Source organism: Psammomys obesus, unplaced genomic scaffold (genome assembly GCF_907164565.1).
Source record: "Psammomys obesus unplaced genomic scaffold, mPsaObe1.curated_primary_1811, whole genome shotgun sequence".
Taxonomy (NCBI): domain Eukaryota; kingdom Metazoa; phylum Chordata; class Mammalia; order Rodentia; family Muridae; genus Psammomys; species Psammomys obesus.
The window spans coordinates 7297002-7317240 of NW_026586463.1; the positions used below are offsets into that span (position 1 = coordinate 7297002).

A 20239-nucleotide genomic window follows, 5' to 3' on the forward strand; every position below is an offset into this window, starting at 1 on the left:
AAGGAAAGTTCCTGGGGTTAGAGTAGCAAGCTGTGACTCTTTAATACAGTTTCTCATGTTGCAGTGACCTCCCCCAACCATAAACTTACTCCGTTGCTACTTCATAACTGTAATTCTGCTACTGTTGTCAGTCGTAATGTAAATATCTGATACTCAACCACTAGGAAAGGGTCATTCAACCCCCAAAGGGGGTTGAGAACCGCTTGGTTAGAGCATTACTTCTATCAGTTGAAATGAGTCTGAGCATAACAGAAAATGGCATTGTTCATTGACTTGAGGATTTTGAGAAACAGAATTCACTGTTGCTATCACACTCCTTGTTACTTTGGTAAGATCTGTTGACTTGCTTTTTAAGATATTTGTTAAACTAGGAAATGCATGTCCTAATCTTTTCTGAGTCTTAATGTTCAAGATCTCATAGCATTTCCAGAGCTTATATTACCCTATACTGCAGACTAGGAGTGAGTATGAGAAGAGGGTGCATTTTAAATACCATAATTAAATTCGTTTTTTCCACTACTTTTCGCATTATCAAGTATTATCTTGGCTGATCTCTGTTGGTAGATACCTGTTATCACAGCCCTTAGGAGGCTGAGATAAAGAGAGTCATAAATTTGAGGCCAGCCTGGGTTACAGAGCAAAGCCCAGTCTCAAAAATATAAACGGACACAAGCCTCTGCAAAAACTTTAAGTGTATTTTTATATTGGAAAGTTATCATCATTTTAGCTAAAATAGTGATGAAACTATGAAATAACATATGCTTCAGAAGCCAAAAGTGGTATAAACCTTACAGGGAGAGAGAAGATATTCCAAGCCAGATGTTTGCGCTTGCAGAGGAAGAATAGAGAATATAGTTGACAAAAAGAGAATATGATTGTCCCTACTCCAGATCAACCCAACCACTAAAGATATGTATTAATTAAAATCAAGTACTTGGCTTTCATTTGTAGCTACTGTTTTAAAGGCCCCTCCCGCCATCAGACTAAAAGAATGTCAATGTGATCCCTGAATTACAATTCAGACTTACCAACAATAGGCTTTTCTTTTTAACACCAGTAGAAGGTCACTTTGTGGGTGTGTTGGAATGGCCGTCTGCCAGATTATACCCCAGTTAGTAACAAGAGCTTTGTCTTCCCTTATTTGTCTCGTGAATTTAAAGCACAGCTGGAAGCAGACCTGTGCATGGTGTGTCTCAACGTTGAAGCAGGAGAGAGTATCAGAGACAAGCACGGCCGCTTCATGGGTACTTGCCAGCCATGGGTAGGGAAACACAGTGGCCACAGCCACCCTGTTGGCATGTGGACAGGTTTTTGTTTGTGTAACCCTTATTGACTAATCGGAAAGATTTGAAACATTCAGGGAAAAAAAAAAAAAAAAACAGGTTCAGAGCCATGCACACCCCCCCCCCCTTAAAAGTAGATGAACACACGTGTGTAGTCGACACAGGTAATATTTGGTAACTAGGCAGAACACTCCCCGAGTTTTGTCCTGCGCTATTTTAAAGGAATCCTGAGAAGTGGACAAGTAAGTTAGCATACAGTTCATGTATATGGTCTGTGCGCTTGTGGCTTTGAGAAAGGCTGGTGCCAAACTTCTCCCCACGGCGGGTTTGGTTTGTCCTGGTTCTCACTGCCTCTTCCCCAGCTTTGCCTGCTTACTTAGCCGGTCGCGAGACAAGGTGCAGTCAAAACAACCTTTGTTGTATCTGTTAGCAAGTTCTTCCTCTTGAATATGCATGTTTCTCTTCCAGTTTGTGATGTCCGGCTGGGGGACAGGTTACTCCTTTCGATGTGACATTGTTGACTATTCTCAGTCACCCAGAGCCATGAGGGTAAGTTTCTCTTTGGGAAAGTCTGTGTAGTTCAAAATCATTGTGAAAATCCTTTGGGTTCTGCAACATTGGATATGAATTCACAGTGAGTGAATGACTCAATAATAATAAGCTTAATTAAGTTGGGAGGAAAAGCTAAAATTATAAGGAATTTAAAAAATCCAGGTGTATAGTGTTCTATAAAATGACAGTTAGTGCTGTTTAAATTTCTTGGGTTTTAAATCTTCCCTGATTTCTGAAAGATGAGAAATAGAATTTTCTTAAGATTTAGCAATTCCACTTCTGGCTATATTTCTAATAGGGTTGAACTCAGGGACTCAAAGAGGTGTCTATATACTCAAGAACACAACACCATTTGTTGTGATGGCCAAATGTAGAAATAACCGAAAATGTCCACAAATAGTACATGGCTAAACAAAATGTGACACACACACACACACACACACATACACGCACACACGCACACAAACACAGGAACGCACATGCACACATGTGAAGAGAATAGAACTATTATTCAGCCTCTAAGAGCTACAACTTGTGTGACTCTTGAGGACATTGTGCTAACTAGTATATTCCAGTCACAAAGGACAAACACGGCATGATTCAGCTTATATGCGTAGGACAGAGGGTGGATGGCTGGGCTGGAAGTAAGAGAGAAATGGGAAATCATTTTTGAATGAGTTTAGAGTGTCACTCTTTCAAGATAAGGGAGTTCTGTGGGTGGATCTGTCACGGTGTGGAGGGATATGAATGCAATCGAAGCCACCAATCTATACCTTTAAAAGCTGGGTAAAATTTGTTACGTGTTTTTTAAACCAGCTTTTTTTCTAAAGTAGACGTTTCCTCCATATAAAATATTAGGTAAATAAATTCTTATCTGTGTATTTCCACAGATGGTGCACACCTGCTGGCTTTATTACTTCTCCAAGTTTATCGAGCTGTTAGACACTGTGAGTACATGACGCACACATTTCAGAGCTGTTTGATGTCTCACTGAAGCAATAAACTGCGAGTGTATAGTTATCGCATAATCTTGCTTATCTGCCCTTCTCTGACCGGCCTACTGTTCCCCATTGTTCCTTCAATTATCTTTGCTTTTAGAAAATGAACTTTCCAGCATTTCACAACCTTTGACTGCATTTTGAAAGTGTAGGCATCACCTGGTTAAGATAAACAGGTACCTGTCACCTACCCCACAGAACTGTGCCCTTACGTGACAGCACTTCCCTGTGGAGCAGTTCGCAAAGCCACGAACGGAGACCACGTTACGGTGGTTCCTCACGGTGTCAACCGTACTCTGAGATACATTAGTGCATCACAATCCATAAACCCGGAGCCAAGCGTGATGCTATCCAAGGATTGTCGGTCGTCGTCGGAGGAACACAAACATCATCTCAGCTGCTGTTCTGAAGCCTGAGCTTGCTGGGCCCTAGTTCTCCTGGCTTTGCATCCTGGTGAGGGTCAGCTGAGCCCAGTGGCTAGTCAGTGTGCTCTCAAAGTCTTAGCTTCCTGCTGCCACAGGGAGGCTGTGTTGGTATTTCTGACAAGTGTGTCTGGAACACACCCCACCAGACCTTGTCGGAGATATCAAACATGCTTCACTCTTAGTTGACGAATCACATAATGTTAGGTTGAGAAGGGACCGTGGAAGATTTAGAATCCAGGGTCTCTCACATTTTAGCTCGCATTAAAATCACCTACAGGAATCCCTACTCAGGAACCTGAGGTGGGATCACAAGTTTGAGCCCAGCCTGGGCTACATAGTAATATTCTGTCTTTAAAAAGAAAAGACAATGGAAACAAGCAAGCAACAAAACAAAATATGAATGGCTCTTTAAAGCACAAATAATTCTTACCCTTCCTAACAACGTGACCCTTTAATACAGTTCCTCATGACGTGGTGACTCCCAACCACGAAACTGTTTTCCTTGCGACTTCATAACTGTACTTTTTCTACTGTTATGAATCGTAACGTAAATAAAGATCCGTGTTTTCTGATGGTCTCAGGCGAGCCCAGAGCGGTCACGACCCAGAGGTTGAGAACCGCTTCCCAAGTGCTTACCCAGCCGGTTGGGAGGTGGAGTGCGCGAATTCTTCTTCTGGCAGTTTCTCACGTGATTCATCATTCTTACTCGGGAACCACACTCTGAGAAGCTGCTTGCCCATAGACTCAGGGTGCCCAGCATTCACAGTTACGTGCATTAGGAACAAAACCTTAGGAACAAGAGGACCCACCTCTTGAGATCTGATGCCTGATGGTCTGGAGCAGAGCGCACACATGGGTATTTTGGGGCAGGGAGGGGACCTGAGAAGTTGGGTGGCCTACCCAGAGACACGCTGCTGTGAGAGCAGGACACCCTGCTCTCAGCCCTTCTGTTTACAGCCCTTCTGTTGCACCAGGCCGCCTTCTTCCACGAGCATAAACAAAAGCATATGGCATCACTGATTCTGCTTTGCATAGTCTCAGCAGCAACTCCCATAAGGAAATTGTTTCTGTCTTGTGTCCTTTCCAAGTTTTCCAGACACAGGAATGCCTTGTGTTGTGGCCTGAATTTGAAAGCCTGACTTTACTCTGGCGCTGTGAACTTTTCTGTTAGCACATTCTTTGAACACCTCCCCAGCCCCCAACCTCTGCTCTTTTCTCTTGTGTAGCAGCAAGCCATCACTGGGCATGCGCAATCGCAATGGTACCTTTGTTGCCGTTCTTATTTTTCTTATGCAGCTTTGTCCACATTTTTTTTTTTTTTAACTCTTCGGGATTTTCATTATTTGTTTTTCTTTGGTCATACATTCTTTTTTCCAAGTCTGCTTTCAGTTTGCCTAATCCGTTATCCAAAATTGGGAAGGTGTGTTAGAGAGCAATGTAGAATGAAATAATTTTAGTCCTAAGAATTGTGAACTTCTGGCTGCCGCATTGCTCAGAATTTGTTTTTGTTTTTTGTTTTTTCGAGACAGGGTTTCTCTGTGTTGCTTCGGCTGTTCTGGGCGCACTTTGTAGACCAGGCTGGCCTCGAACTCACAGAGATCAGCCTGCTTCTGCCTCCCTAAGTGCTGGGATTACAGGTGTGTACCCACCATGCCCAGAAGCATTGTTCAAAATCTATTGAAAAATTTTTTTAAATTTATTTTTTGTAAATAGCACTTCTTTCAAGAAATTCGGGCCAAAGTCTTCATTTTATATGTTTGATTTTTTTTTTTTTAAGTCTGCATAAAACTTCTCCCCTTCTGATTGGTTCTCTCATGATTATGAGTCATACCACATTCATGCATGCTGGTCAGCCTTTGAGCAATGTCCTAGAGTACCAGCTGCCCCTGTCAGCACCCCCCAAAACAGCTCGGTGGAAACAACTTGTGAAATTGTTTGCTTTTGCTGATTCCTTTGTAACACTCGATAAATTATGGCATGGTTTTTATGAACTTGATTTTCTTTAAACTATTTCAGGTCTTTTTTGTTCTGCGTAAGAAAAATAGCCAAGTGACTTTTCTTCATGTCTTCCATCATACAATCATGCCATGGACCTGGTGGTTTGGAGTCAAATTTGCTGCAGGTAAAAAAGGGAGAGTTGGGGTCGTGTGATATATAAATGATGACATTTCTGTGTACTACAAATACAAATTCTGTACCTAGATTTAATTTATAAGATTATTTTTAAATCAAAAAGCCACTTTGATTAAAGTTCTGATTTGAAATTATCACCTGAAACACAAGCATTGGACTCTTAATTAGATTCCCCACTTTCACTCTTCAGACATGAAGACTTTTGAGCAAGACTTTGATACAGACTCTTTAGTTTTGTTCAGTCTTTATTGTTTCTCTTTAGGGTTCTGTTGCATGTTTTCAGTTGCATAGGTGATAAACAAATAGGTAAAATATCAAAAGCCTTGGATTCATAGATAGACACCTACTTAAATGACATTCCTAGCTTGTTCACAGAAAGTCAGAATTTTGATCTCCAGGTTGTTTGCCTTCAACTTCCTAATACTGGAATGCCCTGCCTTAGTCCATTCTGTGTTGCCTACGGACTTCTTGTTGCTTTATGAAGAGGCTGGTTGCTTTATGAAGCAAAGAGTTCTGCTTAACTTATGTTTTTGGAGGCTGAAAGTCCACGACCAAGCAGGGCCATCTGTCTAGCCTCTGGACAGGTCTAGCAGTGGAATGTGGCAGATGGCACCATACCAAGAACAGGGAGGGGAAGGGGAGAAAAGGAGGGGAGAGAACAAAATGGGAGAGAAAGAGAACCGGGAGGCAGAGCAAGACACAAAACAGATACATGGCCAAATCCTGACTTAATCGCCTCTCACTAAGCAACTTCTCTTAAGATGTCCATTGCCTATCAGTCCAGTCGTATCAGAGACAAACAACACCACGACGATGATAGCTTTAAAGATTAATCAGATCACAATTCCTCGACTTCCCAAAGGGGTCTACCAAAGGAAACAACATTTTTTTTTTTTTTAAGATCAGAGATAGTTTTAATCAAAAGCTTGATCATGAGCATTTGTTTCATTTTGGTTTTCTGTTTCCGAACACCTGGAATTAGAAAAAGTGATTTTTTTCTAATTCATAAAATTTGAAATAAACAAAGTCTTCAAGCATGTATTTCTCGGTTAGCAAACTTTGCTGCAGGAATTATTTAGTCTACTTTCCTAACATCAAGAAGTCACAGATAGCCACGCTGTTTAACCTTTATTATTTTAACTGAAGTTTCTTTTTAAAATTTTTCATTATTATATTATATTATAATACATATACATTATATAATAATGTATATATTATTATATATATTATTATTATATTATATTATTATATTAAAATCATTTATTATAATTTATTCACTTTGTGTCCTGGCTGTAGCACCCTCCCTCTTCTCCTCCCAGTCCCACCCTCCCTCCCTCTTCTCCTCCTATGCCCCTCCCCTAGTCACTGGTAGGGGAGGTCCTCCTCCCCTTCTATTTAACCCTAGCCTATCATGTCTCATCAGGACTGGTTGCATTATCTTCCTCTGTGGCCTGGAAAGGCTATACCTCCCTCTCCCACCCTCAGGGGGAAGTGATCAGAGAGCCTGCTACTGAGTTAATGCCAGAGACAGCTCCTGCTCCCCTTACTAGGAAACCCACTTGAACACTGAGTCTAAAGGCTACATCTGAGCAGGGGTTTTAGGTCCTCTCCATGCAGTTTCTTACATTTTTTTTTTTCTGTCAAATCCACACCAGGCCCCTCAGGTCTCCTAAGTGAAATGCACTAATGTCTTACTTATATTGATGAAGAACTGGACAATTTCAACACACACCCCTAGGGAGGTTATGATGATTTCTGTGTGTGTAGAGGCATGGAAAGAAAATGATGCCGAGAAGCATCTGGACAGGCCTCCCCATTAGGCACCATGATGACTAATTATCAGACAAAGATGATTATTTTACTTCTTAAGATGCTAGAAAAGATGTTCTCAAACCTGTCAGCTATTTTATGTTTCTTCCATAACACGAGAATATAGCTGGGCAAATCTGTGGGCTCTGCATCCATGGATTCAGCCAGCCATAGATCAAAACTAAGGAAGGAAAACTGCCCCAGTGTTTTCCTGGTCATTATTCTCTAAGCAAAATAGTACAGAACTGCTTCCATTACATGTGCATGGTTTTGTATCATAAGCTCTATGGGGGTGTGTGCACAGGTTATGAACATACAACCCCCCATTTTCTGTAAGGAGCTTCGAATAGCCACAGGCGGTAGTGGGAGTGGCTGTCACAAGGAGTTTTGAAACTTCCCTCCGATGGGTCTCAAGGATCAGCTCTACTGTATCCCAAGTCTGAAAAAGGAATAGGAGAACAGGTTGGAAGGCAATGCTCCAAAATACACGCATGCGATTAAGCTGCCGAACCCAATGTGTTTCCCTCGGCTTTTTTAATTCTTCTCTGTGGCCTCTCATCTTTCTGTATCAAATATGTGATAATTCTACTAAGGGAAACATACATTTTTCTATAAAGAATAGAACTGAGTGATTTTTCTCACCTTTGTTTGACATGCAAACAAGGTTTCAAACCTTGCATTTAAAATGCCCCATGTCTATCAAACATTTTGCCATAGTGTCTTTTACCCTTACCTTAATTCCTATTTCCTTTAAAGAATGGTCGAGGTGAAAAAAAAAAAGTGTTTTATGTTCCTGGTGTGGTTTGTGATCTGGCAGTCCTGCTCTGTCTTAGGTGTGGGGTTCTAGTCAACATGCCTACACCTGTTCTCTCTCTTTTTTTAAAAAAAAATATTATTATTTTAATGTGCATTCGTGTGAAGGTGTCAGATCCCTTGGAGTTGGCGTTACAGACAGTTGTGAGCTGCCAGGTGGGTGCTGGGAATTGAACGAAGGTCCCTTGAAAGAGCAGGCGGTGCTTTTAACCACTGAGCCATCTCTCCAGCCCCCTGTTCTCTCTTTTTTTAATTTATTTTTTATTTCCTTTACATCCCAAGGGTTCCCCCTCCCTCCTCTCCTCCCAGTCCAGCCTCCTTCCCTCCTTCTCCCTTCCCCTATCCCTCTTCCCCCAGAAAAGGGGACCCCACACCTATATCTTTTACAATGTCATTTCAGTCGCTGGCCCAGAAACAGGATTTCCAGAACTGTGGTTTGGCAAGAGCTATGTTCCTAGATCAGGCCTGTCTGTTCAAGGCAATCTTTGCAAATACTGGAACCCAGATAATCTCTATTTAGTTTCTGGTTTCCCATGGCCTCCTGGGGTAACAGCAACCCAGCTTTTCCATTTAATAAGAGGAGGATATTTTTCATGGTAGATTTTTCTATTAATTATATAAATATCCCCTTTGAGAAAATAGAGAATTATCATAATTACCCAGGTGATTCTTTTGTTTTCTCCAAACAAAAAGATACCATATCAAAAGGTAATATTAGAGGTAACTGGCTGTAACTCATTCTGAGATGCTTGCTTTTCAGGCCCATTCTTGTAAAGAAAGCAATGCTCCCTTTGAAAAGCCTTCCAAAGAGTAAAGTAGGAAGGATTACTAATTAAAATGTGATTGTTTTATGAACAAACTCACTATAGTAATATGTCAAAATGCAATCAGCAGAGAAAATAAGCAAGTTAATTTCATCTGGCAGCTTCTGTTGTTCAGCAAGTTTTCAACTTACCCCAGTTAGCAACATTTAGACCAGTCCCTGTATAAAACTCTCAGGTTAGGGCATTTAAATCAGTTGTTCTCAGCCTTCCTAATTCAACCTGATTCTTGAGCTATTATAGGAATAGGCAGCTATTCTATTTTTTAGTTACCCGAAAAAGGGTGTCCCCCATCTTATAATTTTTTGGGGGGTGAGAAGATTAATCCAAATATAAATAATAAAAGCTGAGGTGATACTCAAGTGCTTTGCTAATGGTGTTGCTTCTGAAATTTGTAATAATTAAGGAATTAACTGCAATTTGATTAAAGTCTATGAAGTACAGGATGGTGTAAGGCTTCGGATGAATATAACCTAATTATTTAAAGTGTGTTCTTTCCCGGGAATACTTTAGCAATTGTAGCATCTAGAAACATTCAGAATTACTACAATTATGAATAGATATTTTAAAACAATGGGTCAGTTGGCAAGGTCTCTTGCCTCCAAGGCCAAGCCTCATGACCCAAGTTTGATTTTCAGAAATCACGTGGTGGAAGGAGAGAACTAAGTACTGCAGCCGTCCTCTGACCCTTGTGTGCTGGGGCACGTGTGCGCATGCTCAGCTGCCCATCCCACACGTGAATTCACGGAAAGTGACTCTGCTCTGCACCCGGTCTACAATGCTTCCCCACAGACGACTTAAAGTGTTTATGTATTAAAGTGTTCTACCGTAATTAGTTATAAGTTTTGGATTATTGCTGGAATCAGAGACTTCCAGAATTAAGGAAATGGATTTTTGTTTTGTGGTTTTTTTTTTTAGAAAAACTTAAAATCCCAGGTCATCCTTACCATGCATAAGGCAGATTTCTCTAGGTTGAACATCTCAAGAAAGAAACCCTACAGAGGAATTTCCTTTCTCCACCACCAGCTGCTATCCCCTCCACCAAGCACTATTACTGCTGAAGGCAACTGAAATGATCTTTCTGTACATTCTTGTGATTTTTTTTTTTTTTGCATCTCCTCCTAATTAAGGATGGTGAAATTAAAAGAGGGAAACATAATCAAATGGAAGCAGTATGATAAAGGGATGGCTTAATAGTCAGTAACTCCTTAGTTTGAAATCACAGTAATTGTTTCTAGCAGACTTAGCGTAGCTCACTAACGACTTCCAATGCTTTCCCGACAGTGTTTGTGGCATTGAAAATATCTAACGCACGGTACTGAGAGTGTGGAAGGAAAATCTGATTCCACACGATAATTATGTCAGTAGCTTTATACATGAGAACCTAAATTGGAAGTAATCCTAATGTTGTTCAATGGTAGAATGGATAAATATTGATGCATTCATCTGGCATAGTGCTGAACAATAGGGAAAAGACAAATATTATCACCGTATACACCAACATGCAAGAAACTCAAAGCCTTTGTGTTGTATGAAAAGAGGCAGAAATAAGAGTCCACACCATGTGGCTCCATCTATGTGAAATTAATAGTTGATGACAGAAACTGGATAAAGGTCATTGCGGAGGGATGTAGTCAAGCAATAGGCCATGGAGCTTGGTGGTGTTGAGTCTTCCGTGTCTTGATCTTGGTGGTGGTTATGAAAATAGGTAGGCTTTAAGCATGTGAGACATCTTAATTTAAAGCTTTAAGATGAATGCAGCTTGTTCACCTTAGAAATGATAACTTTCACTAGAAGTACATTTTGATTCCTATTAAACAATGTAGCATATTGAAGAGAATGACCTAATTTGCTTAAACTCAGATCACAGGCACGTTTTAAGGTGAACAAATAATAACGTGCTAGTTTATTTCGTAAGATTCCTGTTGTGCGTTTTGCTGAACATTTTACGGAACTCTTAGGTGGTGGCTGTTTCACGGAATTGATTCTTCTGTATTTTTCTTCTTCCTATTAAAATTAGAGAAACGACAGTGCTGAAATCTAGGACAAATGTATCTGATTTTAAGGGACTAGGGCTGTTTTACAATGACTTCTTTTCTCTCAGGTGGCTTGGGAACATTCCATGCCTTTTTAAACACAGCTGTGCATGTGGTCATGTATTCCTACTATGGACTGTGTGCAATGGGGCCGGCCTACCAGAAGTATTTATGGTGGAAAAAACATTTGACATCTTTACAGCTTGTGAGTAACTGATTTTCTTTCAATAGGAAACAAAACTGTAATTACGTGTTTTCTCTGTGAGTTACGAGCCTAGATGAACCCAGCACAGTCTAAGGAGCAGTGAAATGCCTGTCCTCTGCAGGATATGCTTTATTAGTTGTTTGGACCTTAATCAAGACCTGGGTCAGCTAAAAATAAAATAGACTTGGTAGCTCAGATTCTCAAACGAGTAAGCCGTCTTCATAATGATCTGGGATGCATTTATTAAAAAAAAATGTTTGTAATCAAAATGGTGTCAAAGTTATATGACCATAATAAAGAATAATGCCGAAGTACAAGTGAGAAACCCCATATTGTGAACCAGCCTTTGAAGGACTGTAATGTGGGAGGAAGGGTGGGCATTTCTGTGTGCTTACCTGTTTAGTCCTAACCTTGGTCCGTTTGTCTTCCTCCTGCTAAGTAAAGAGTGCTGTGAGGATCGCAGGTCTGGTGTGAGTGTGTGGGTTATATAGATTGGAAACTGTCTCCCAAGTCAGCAGTGCTTGAGTGAGTAAGGCATCGAGTTTAGGAGAAATAATACCTCCTAAGAACCCATTCTAAAAAATATATGACACATAATTTTCTTAATAACTGAGTAAAAAGTGACCCCTTTTAGTTTTATTACCCTCTGCCATCTACCTAGTTCCTGGATTGAAGGATACTGTATATTGGGTGCTGTGGTCTGCCAGTGACACCAAGGTCAAAGCGGGACTAACGCCTGTTGGGGACTTGCTAGTGACTTTAGATACAGCCCTGGAAGGGGTTCTCCTAGGCAAAAGGCTAGTGCCCCAGCCTGTGAGGACCTCAGGGAACATCAGAGGAGCACCTTCCAGTTAGCTCTTGTGTCTGAAACTGACGAACCTCAAGGAGGCAGTGAAACGGGTACTTTAGTTTGTATGTTTGTTTTACTCTCACTTCGGAATACTGTGAAGTCGTGGCAATTTTTTTTTGTCGTTGCTGCTTTCCTTTAAAGTATCTTTTATTTCATTGTGCAGTAATATGTGCTTGTTGCAGAGAAATTAAAATGCCCTAGGAAGAAAAAGAAACCGGACTGGGGTGTAGCTTAGTGCAGGAGAGTTTTCCTAGTTCCAAGTACCATATAAATAAAAAAAATCAATAAACAGGTAAAACTCTGCCTCACCAGGGTAGTAGTTATTTTTCACTCAACTTTTCTCCTTATGGGTATGTATGCATGGATGCCTTTTTACAGGCTTCATATTTCCTGCCTACATAATCTTTTATTAGTTCTTTTTCACCTAACAAATGTTGTGACACATTTTTCATAAAATGAGCCAGATATACGTTTTCACACCTCCAGACCAGCCCTTGGGAAGTGGAGGCAGGAGGATCAGGAGTTCAAGGTCACGCTCGGCTACATAACAAGACCGAAGCCAGCCGGTACAACATAAGACTTTGTTTCAGAAAACAAATAAGACTTTCAATGAAGTAGAAAGGTGTGTACATAAAAGTGAAGGCTAGATATCTGTTCACTGCTTTTCTCAAGCACACGTGCGTGTGAGGGCTCTGCTTCACCTTTGCAAGGTTTCATTATTCTCTTGCGAAACAAAGAGAGTGAGTGCAGCTGCTGGCCAGCGAAGCCGTGGAAGCTTATTAGGATGTTGTAGTGAGGGTTGATGCTAGCAATAAAGTTATAAGAAATAATGGAAGAGATTTAATCATGGCTAGCTAGCACATGTATGCTGTTTTTTTTTTTTTTTTTCTAAAACTTCCCCAGAACATAACTGAGTTCAAATCATGTATATAAAAAAGTGCCAAGTCTGAAGGGGTGGAAAGATGGCTTGGTGGGTTAGTGTTTTCCACCAAGCCTGATGACCTGAGTCTGATCCCTGAGACCCACACAGTGGGAGGATAGAACTAACCTGGCCTGCGCAGGCATGCAGACTCTTGTACATCCCCTTTCTACCACACAAGCATCAAAGCAAGATACCCACAAGCATCTGACCATTAACACAGAAAGCCTCCTCATCATGAATATGCAGATTTTTCCAGCCCACAGAGCCCTTGAGCATCCTTGGGAAGCTAACCGATGTCTTCACTCTCCTCCCTCCTTCTTGGCAGCTGGGACTTCTTCCTCTTCCTTTTTCTTTTCTTGGAGGTGAACTCTCACCATGATGCCCAGCTGATCTCAGATTTGTGAGCCTAAGTGATTCTCCTGACTCAACCTTTCAGGTAGCTGAGATAGCAGGCGTGTCTCATCATGCCCAACTCCTTTCTAGGACGGTTTGGATCTATGGAGATGAAGGACACGTGGCAGCTCTAAGGACATGCTTTGGCTCCATCAAAACTAGAAAGGCTTTACTTTGGATGTTAGTATCTTCTAAAACTTAAAATACTTAGTCTCTGAGAACAGAATGTTGGAAATCAAAATTGCCCTGGAAAATTAGGTCACGGTGTAGTAGTGATCCTCAGAGCCAAGGACCAGGGTCCTTGAAACACCCTCCCCCCGAAACACAGGCAAGCAAGCAGGCAAGCAAACCACTGCTTTGTCGGGTGCCTGAGAAGGATGCATCTTGTCACCCAGCACGTCCCAGGGAACATTAAGTGGGATCTGCAGGAGTTGTGCAGTCTCGGAACCATATATTGCTCTCTAAACCTCCACCGAACCTACTCTTCCTCTCAGAGAGGCCATATTTAAAGACTCGCTGCCCTGTCCAGTAATAACTTCGGTATGGCTGCGGAAGAACTCATAAACCAAACTTGGCCTTATCATAACTATTTTTTTTTTCATTCTTTCATCTCTCAGGTGCAGTTTGTTCTTGTCACTGTCCATATAGGCCAGATCTTCTTCATGGAGGACTGCAATTACCAGTACCCAGTTTTCCTATACATCATTATGAGTTATGGGTGCATCTTCCTGCTACTCTTTCTCCATTTTTGGTACCGTGCTTATACCAAAGGTCAGAGGTTGCCCAAAACTATAAAAAATGGAAATTGCAAGACCAAGCATCACTAAAATACCTGCCAGCCTTGATTTACAATTGAGACTGATATGTTGCCTTCCTCGACAATCAAGAGATACTTGCCTATGCAGTTCATTCTGTATATTTTTCCAAAACCAAGAGCTTGTATTTTTATGATAAGTTATTTGGGTTTCTGACCTTTGAGAGTCCAAAGCTCCCAGATAAGTCTTCTCAGTGGACGAGCCTGGAGCAGCCAGGAGGTTTCCTGTTGCCTTTCAAGCTAATCAAAGGTCTTAATACATTTTGCTACAGTGAGAGGAGGATATGAAGTAATGTAGTACTCTTCTAGGAACTCCAGAATAGATGAAAAATACTAGCTATTTTGAACATGGACAGAGATCCTGAGTATGACAGATACCTCCTGCCTGGTCCTGGAAACCTCTGATTGTGAGTTCTGGCCCTGTCACTCATTCCTTGTGTTCAGAAGACATTATCATCACTCTAGGGCTCAGTTCCCAATCTAAAGTGCTAACACAGGTGAAGCCTAAGTGAATTTTTTTTCATCAGCTCTCGTCTTAAATTGTTAATGGTGAGTTTGAATGGGTCTTCTGAGAGGTCGCCACCTGGCCTGCCAATCAGACCTCCTCCCAACATGTGTATAAGCTGTTGGAGGGAGGGAGGCAGCATCTGCACTGATGCCATTGACACTAGGGTGAAGGTAACGTTATGTTTCAGACAAGATGGTTTGCTTCAACAGGTCAATGAACACTTTGCTAACAACGATGATTCTACAATTAACTTTGTACATGTCCGAAAAGAGCGATGGGTCAATGAAAGAAAGCACTGTTAATTCCGTGGGGGAACATTGCAGTCTGTTGTTGTATAATGTCACTCTCTGATATGTCATGGTTTAAAGGATTGTCTTGCCTAAGTATGTGTTAATTAGATATTTAATTGTTCATATTTAAAGGACTAGCTTACCTCAGGTGCCTTTGAATCACAAATTAATCTTTGAAAAGCTACTATGCAAAGTAGCTTAGGAAGTAACTGGAGTTGGGTGGTGCTGAGTATTTGAGGTAAGATTTGGTTACATAAACAAGGGCTGTTAGATTTTAAGAGACAAAGACACTACATTGTGATTGTGGTTTCTATATATTTTGTGTTGTGGGTACAGTGCATGAAGAAATATTTCCAGAATCATGAATTAGACAGGATTTCCTTTTTTTTTTTTTTTTTTTGACCTTTAAGCCATGTTGTGAAGAGCTGGAATTCATGTGGAATTTTCCCCCCTTTAAAATTGCTATTTTCTAGATTTTTTTTTTTCTCATCGTTAGAGAACCAGAACTACTTAGCAATACTTGGACATTTGTGAAGCTGTCGATATTATTTCCTTTTCCTCTTTGAACAACTATTTACGTGCGAATGGCTTCAAAATCAGCATGACAGCCTTGGTCACCTGTACCACACTGTTCTGCTCACTTTCCAACAAATCCTGGTTCATCACTGACCATGAACTCTGGAGTTTTGCCTGCTCTCTCCTGATCCATTACTCTGAACCATGCTTTTGTCTCCACATTGACTTAATTTATAAAGTCTTTTGCCATTAAGTGGCCTTTAGTGATTCCACTTGCTTACAGTGAGAAGCAGAGGATAGCAGGAAGATTTTCATACTTAAAAAAAAAAAAAGTAACAGACAAGCGGAGCTGAGGGGAAAGGATGCGGATGGCGCTAGTCTGTCACAGGGGCTGTCTCAGGGATCCACCTTTTTCTGTCTTGACTCTGTGTGCCTGTGTTAAAGTGGGGGACTGAGGTAGGTGCTGTCACACACACAAGCAATTCCCAAAGACTCAAGTAGAGCAAAGACCCAAAGGAACTGAAAATAGAAAATAAAACAGGGGACTCTGATTTGCTCTCCACTTATATCACACACCCTCTCCTCCTCCTCCAAGTATTTAAACGGACTAGGGGAGGGGCATGGGAGAAGGGGGACGGAAGGTGAGGTTGGGCGGCATGAGGGAGGAGGATACGGCTGGGATACAAAGTGAATACATCATAATAAATGAAAAATAAATAAAAGGAAAAAAATGTTTGACATAGCTATGGACTCAGAGCAACATTGTGACACACCACAACTATATGAATGAAGGCAAGGAGGTGAAATGTTATATGGAAACAGATTTTGGTTGGCAGATGATGTTCCCCGTGGAAGCCTCACTACATCAAAATGAATGTCACTGTTTGTGGAGTTTCTGTGGGCAGTGTTTGGTGAAACAGCTTCTAATGGGGCTTTACCTACTTTTTAGGACTTTGTTGCCTTTAAATTTGCTTGCTTAATAAGCAAAAAACCAAAAAAACAAAAACAACCCAGCCAGTAAGTATAGTTTATTATAAAAATTCTCTGAGTCCTTGGGGACCAATATAGATGTTATAAATAGAAATTTTTAAATATCTATGGGGTGTTGTGATTTTCTGTCTTCATACTTAACGAGAACTCTAAGTTGAGTATACTACCTTGTTTCATAGTTTGGGAGATTAGGATATTGTATCCCTTGGTTATCTCTTATTTCTGTTTACTTTTGAAGGACTATGGAGGTTGTGAGAATTTGGATTTGTTCTCTGTGCTATAATAAATCTGTGCTATCATGTGTATGGGTGTGTGCGTTTCATTTTAGAACTTTACACATGCTTTTGTTTGCATGTATAGGAAATCATATATCTGAACACTCTCTAAGTCAAAGCACTTGGCTCATTCATTATATACTTCCTGTATTCAGAGTACTGTGTTGAGCTGGCCATGGTGGCACATGCCTTTAATACCAGCACTCGGGAGGTAAAAGCAGGTAGATCTCTGCCTGTCTGAGGCTAGTCTGGGCTACAAATTGAGTCCAGGACAGCCAGGACATCACACAAAGTGTAATGAAAAACATTATATTTTGAAAAACCAAAAAAACAAACAAAAATAAAAAACAGAGCACTGTGCTGGACATGAGTTGTTCAAAATGCTCATTGGAACCTCCTGTATCTTATCACCCTGCAGATGAACGTTTAGACAGCTCAGTACTGGTGCCACGGAAGGCAACGTTCACAAATTCACAAATTCAGAACATACTACGAGAGACACGTTTGTATTCTGTAAAATGCATGTAATTCAAAATGGAGAGTGGGTTAGTAGACCAGATGTCTGCAGTGGCTGCAGGTAACAAGGAGCTGGAGACATCTGAATAGTTAGGAGCACTTAATGTTTTTGCAGAGGACCTGGGTTTGGCTCCCAGATGGCAGCTCACACTGTCTGTAACTCTAGTTCCAAAGGATCCCATGCTCTTCTTCTTCTTCTGGCCTCCATAGGCATCAGGCAAGCCCATTGCGCACATACACGCCTGCAAACAAACACACACGCACATAAAATAAATGACTTCGAAACTTAAAAAAGAAATTTGTCCCGTGCAACTGAAATGGAAGTTTCTAGGTAATGATCATCTACACTTCTTAAAACAACCGAGAGAAGGTCCATGGGGGAAGTTAGGAATGGTGACTGAGGCTGATACAGTCTGAACCTACGGATCATTTCAAAGCCAATAGAAGCTGCGATGCTGAAGCGCTGAGGTAGCTTTTAACATGCTATGGTACTATGAAATCTACTTGCCCGAGTTTGTGTTTTGAACTAGAACCTAAAGGCCTGTTTCTAAATTAGCTGTAGTAATAACAACAACAAATCATTCTTCGGATAAAGGAAAATGTTAACAGGTACAAGCTGGATTTAATCAGCCAGATACAAGGTATGAAAGCATAGGGATTTCATAAGACAAGTGGCCCCATTTATTCATCAAAAATGACCCTAAAGGAAAGACAGCCAAAAGACAAAGAGGGGCCGAGGATTCCAGTGGAAGAGGACCTGCAGAGAGTGGCCTGCCCTTCATCCCCTGCACCACCAAGAAGAAACTAAGACAAAGACATGGGAGGGAGTTCTAGTAGCTCAAGAAAAACCTACATTTTAACAATCCAGTATTTGGACTGTAGTTATGAGAGGCTCTGGATAAAACCCTGCAGAGGAAGCCTGAGCTCCCTGCCACCGTTTAACTACTTCCTTCTTGCAGGAAGCAGTTGGGAGAACAGGAAGTGGTTATTCGGTGCCTTTCTACAGCACGGTGCTAGGTAGGCAAGTGCTCGGAAGAGGATGAGCACAGAGACAGAATGCCTTTATTCGTATGATCCTGGGGTCCACACAAGGCAAACTGTGAGTCTGTTCGCTACCAACAGACTTTCCCAGGAGTTCTGCACAGCAGCTTCCACCATATCTCAGTGATCAAGAGCACTTCATGACTGTCCGTGGTTACCAGGGAAACTGGGAAATGTAATTTTCTAGAATCTCTAATAAGATTTGATTCTGTGAGTAAGCGAGGTAAGATATAAGGTCTGTACAGGCAAACGATGGAACCTTGCCTATTGAGAATTGCCGTCACGAGAAGCCACTCAGCTATAGAAATGCAGCAAATTAACTTGTTGGCCAAACCTGATTTGAATACTCAGAGGCTAATTTTCTCTTTGCTCATCCATGCCAGGTGAATATACATATATTTCAGGGCAGAAATATGAATGTGTTTCCTATTGACTGCTACCCAAACAAATCTCTACCGTGGGCTTTTTTTTTTTCCACATCTAACTCAGATTTATAAGCAAGGGGAGGAATTAGAGGGATTTCAATTGTTGTATCATTATGATATGTGTAGCACACAGCTTTCTACAGCACCACCCAGGAAACCTTGTTTATTTTGTTTTATTTTTTTTTTTTTTAATTTTCTCTAAACTTTAAAAAAAAAAGAAGGTGGGAAATCTTTTGCTTGAAAATAAAGAAAAGGTAAAAAGTAGAAAATTATTCACAGTGCTTGATTTTACTTTCATTTTGTCTCTTTCATTGTGTTGCTGGTAGGAAGATGAATAGTAATAACGAATCTGAAATAGTATACCTGCCACAGTGTTGAGAGAGGTTCACAAGCAGACTGGCCACGAGCTACCGTCACCTGATGTGATGTTACCATCGTGAACTGTATATATGTATGGCATATTCTCATCAGAAACAGCCTACATCCCTTTTATTTGGAAGAAACGTTTAGCTTATTTTTTTGTTATAAAACATTATTACAAGATGTATGAGGAAATATAATCTCATTTCATAGTTGAGATAATACTTTCTGTATTTTTGTAAATCTAAGCATCTTACTTACATGTTTCTTTTTATTTTTTATTATTTAAAACAATTTTAAATTTAAATGTATTTTGACCATATTCTTCCCCTCCCCCAAGTTTGTCCGGATCTTCTCCTCCTCCTTCCCCCCTAACTTTACATTTTCTTCAAAAACAACACACAAACCTAATACAACAAAGCATCCAAAACCTAGAAAACAAAATACAACATTCCCGCCCTGCAAAAATAAAAAATAAAAAACTCCACCAAACTGTAACTAAATAAAAGGACACATAAAACAAGCACACAAACAAACTGTGGAGCCCATTATTTGTTGCTCAACTGCTTCTGCACACGACACCTGCCCTGGAGTGGTGACCACTGTCACTCCTTTGGAAAAAAAACTTATTTTCCCTCTCAGCATGTATAAATGACAGTTCAGAAACCTTTACCCTAACGTGGCTAGGTTTACATTCATTCAGTCCTTTGTTATTTTTAATAGTACAAAATGAAATATAATGAGGTAAAACAAAAACCATCTCTTGGAAGTTGGACCAGATGGAAGGGAAAGAGACCGTGAAAAGGGACAGGAATGGGAGACCCAGTTGTTTGCACACTCAGAGAGCCCATAAAAACACTGAACTAGAAGCCATAACATAAGCACCTGGGGCAGACCAATGTGGGCCCTGTGCATGCTACTTCAGTTTCTGTGAGCTCACGTGATTTAGAGGGCTTTGTTTTCTTGGTGTCCTGCACCCCCTCTGGCTCTCAGTCACTTCTGCCTTCTCTTCCACGGGCTTGGTTTCCTGCGATCTGAGGGGAGGGTGTTGGTAGAGACCGCCCATTAAGGTGGTTCCCTAGCTCTCTGTGTAATGTCTGAAGAGACAACCTACATCCTTTTCCATCTTCCCCTGAGCAGCCTGTCTCTGTGTGGGCAGATAAAGAGCAGCACCTGAAGATGTTGAGAGATGCCTGAGGTTCTACAAGCCCAGCAATCCTTTGCATGTTCCCCGGTTGTGTCTTCGGAAAGACAACATTATCAT

The 20239-nt window shown here is 41.0% G+C and overlaps 1 protein-coding gene across 1 annotated transcript in view; it reads left to right on the forward strand.

The window, feature by feature from the left end:
- Positions 1–16657, forward strand: part of Elovl7 (ELOVL fatty acid elongase 7) — a 62672-nt gene extending 46015 nt beyond the window's left edge. Inside the window, exons 4-8 of the mRNA XM_055601963.1 lie at positions 1752–1832; positions 2726–2782; positions 5275–5380; positions 10939–11075; positions 13858–16657. Coding sequence (XP_055457938.1) covers positions 1752–1832; positions 2726–2782; positions 5275–5380; positions 10939–11075; positions 13858–14067 — 591 coding nt within the window. The 3' untranslated portion in view covers positions 14068–16657. The remainder of the gene's footprint in view (positions 1–1751; positions 1833–2725; positions 2783–5274; positions 5381–10938; positions 11076–13857) is intronic.
- Positions 16658–20239: the final 3582 nt, after the last annotated feature.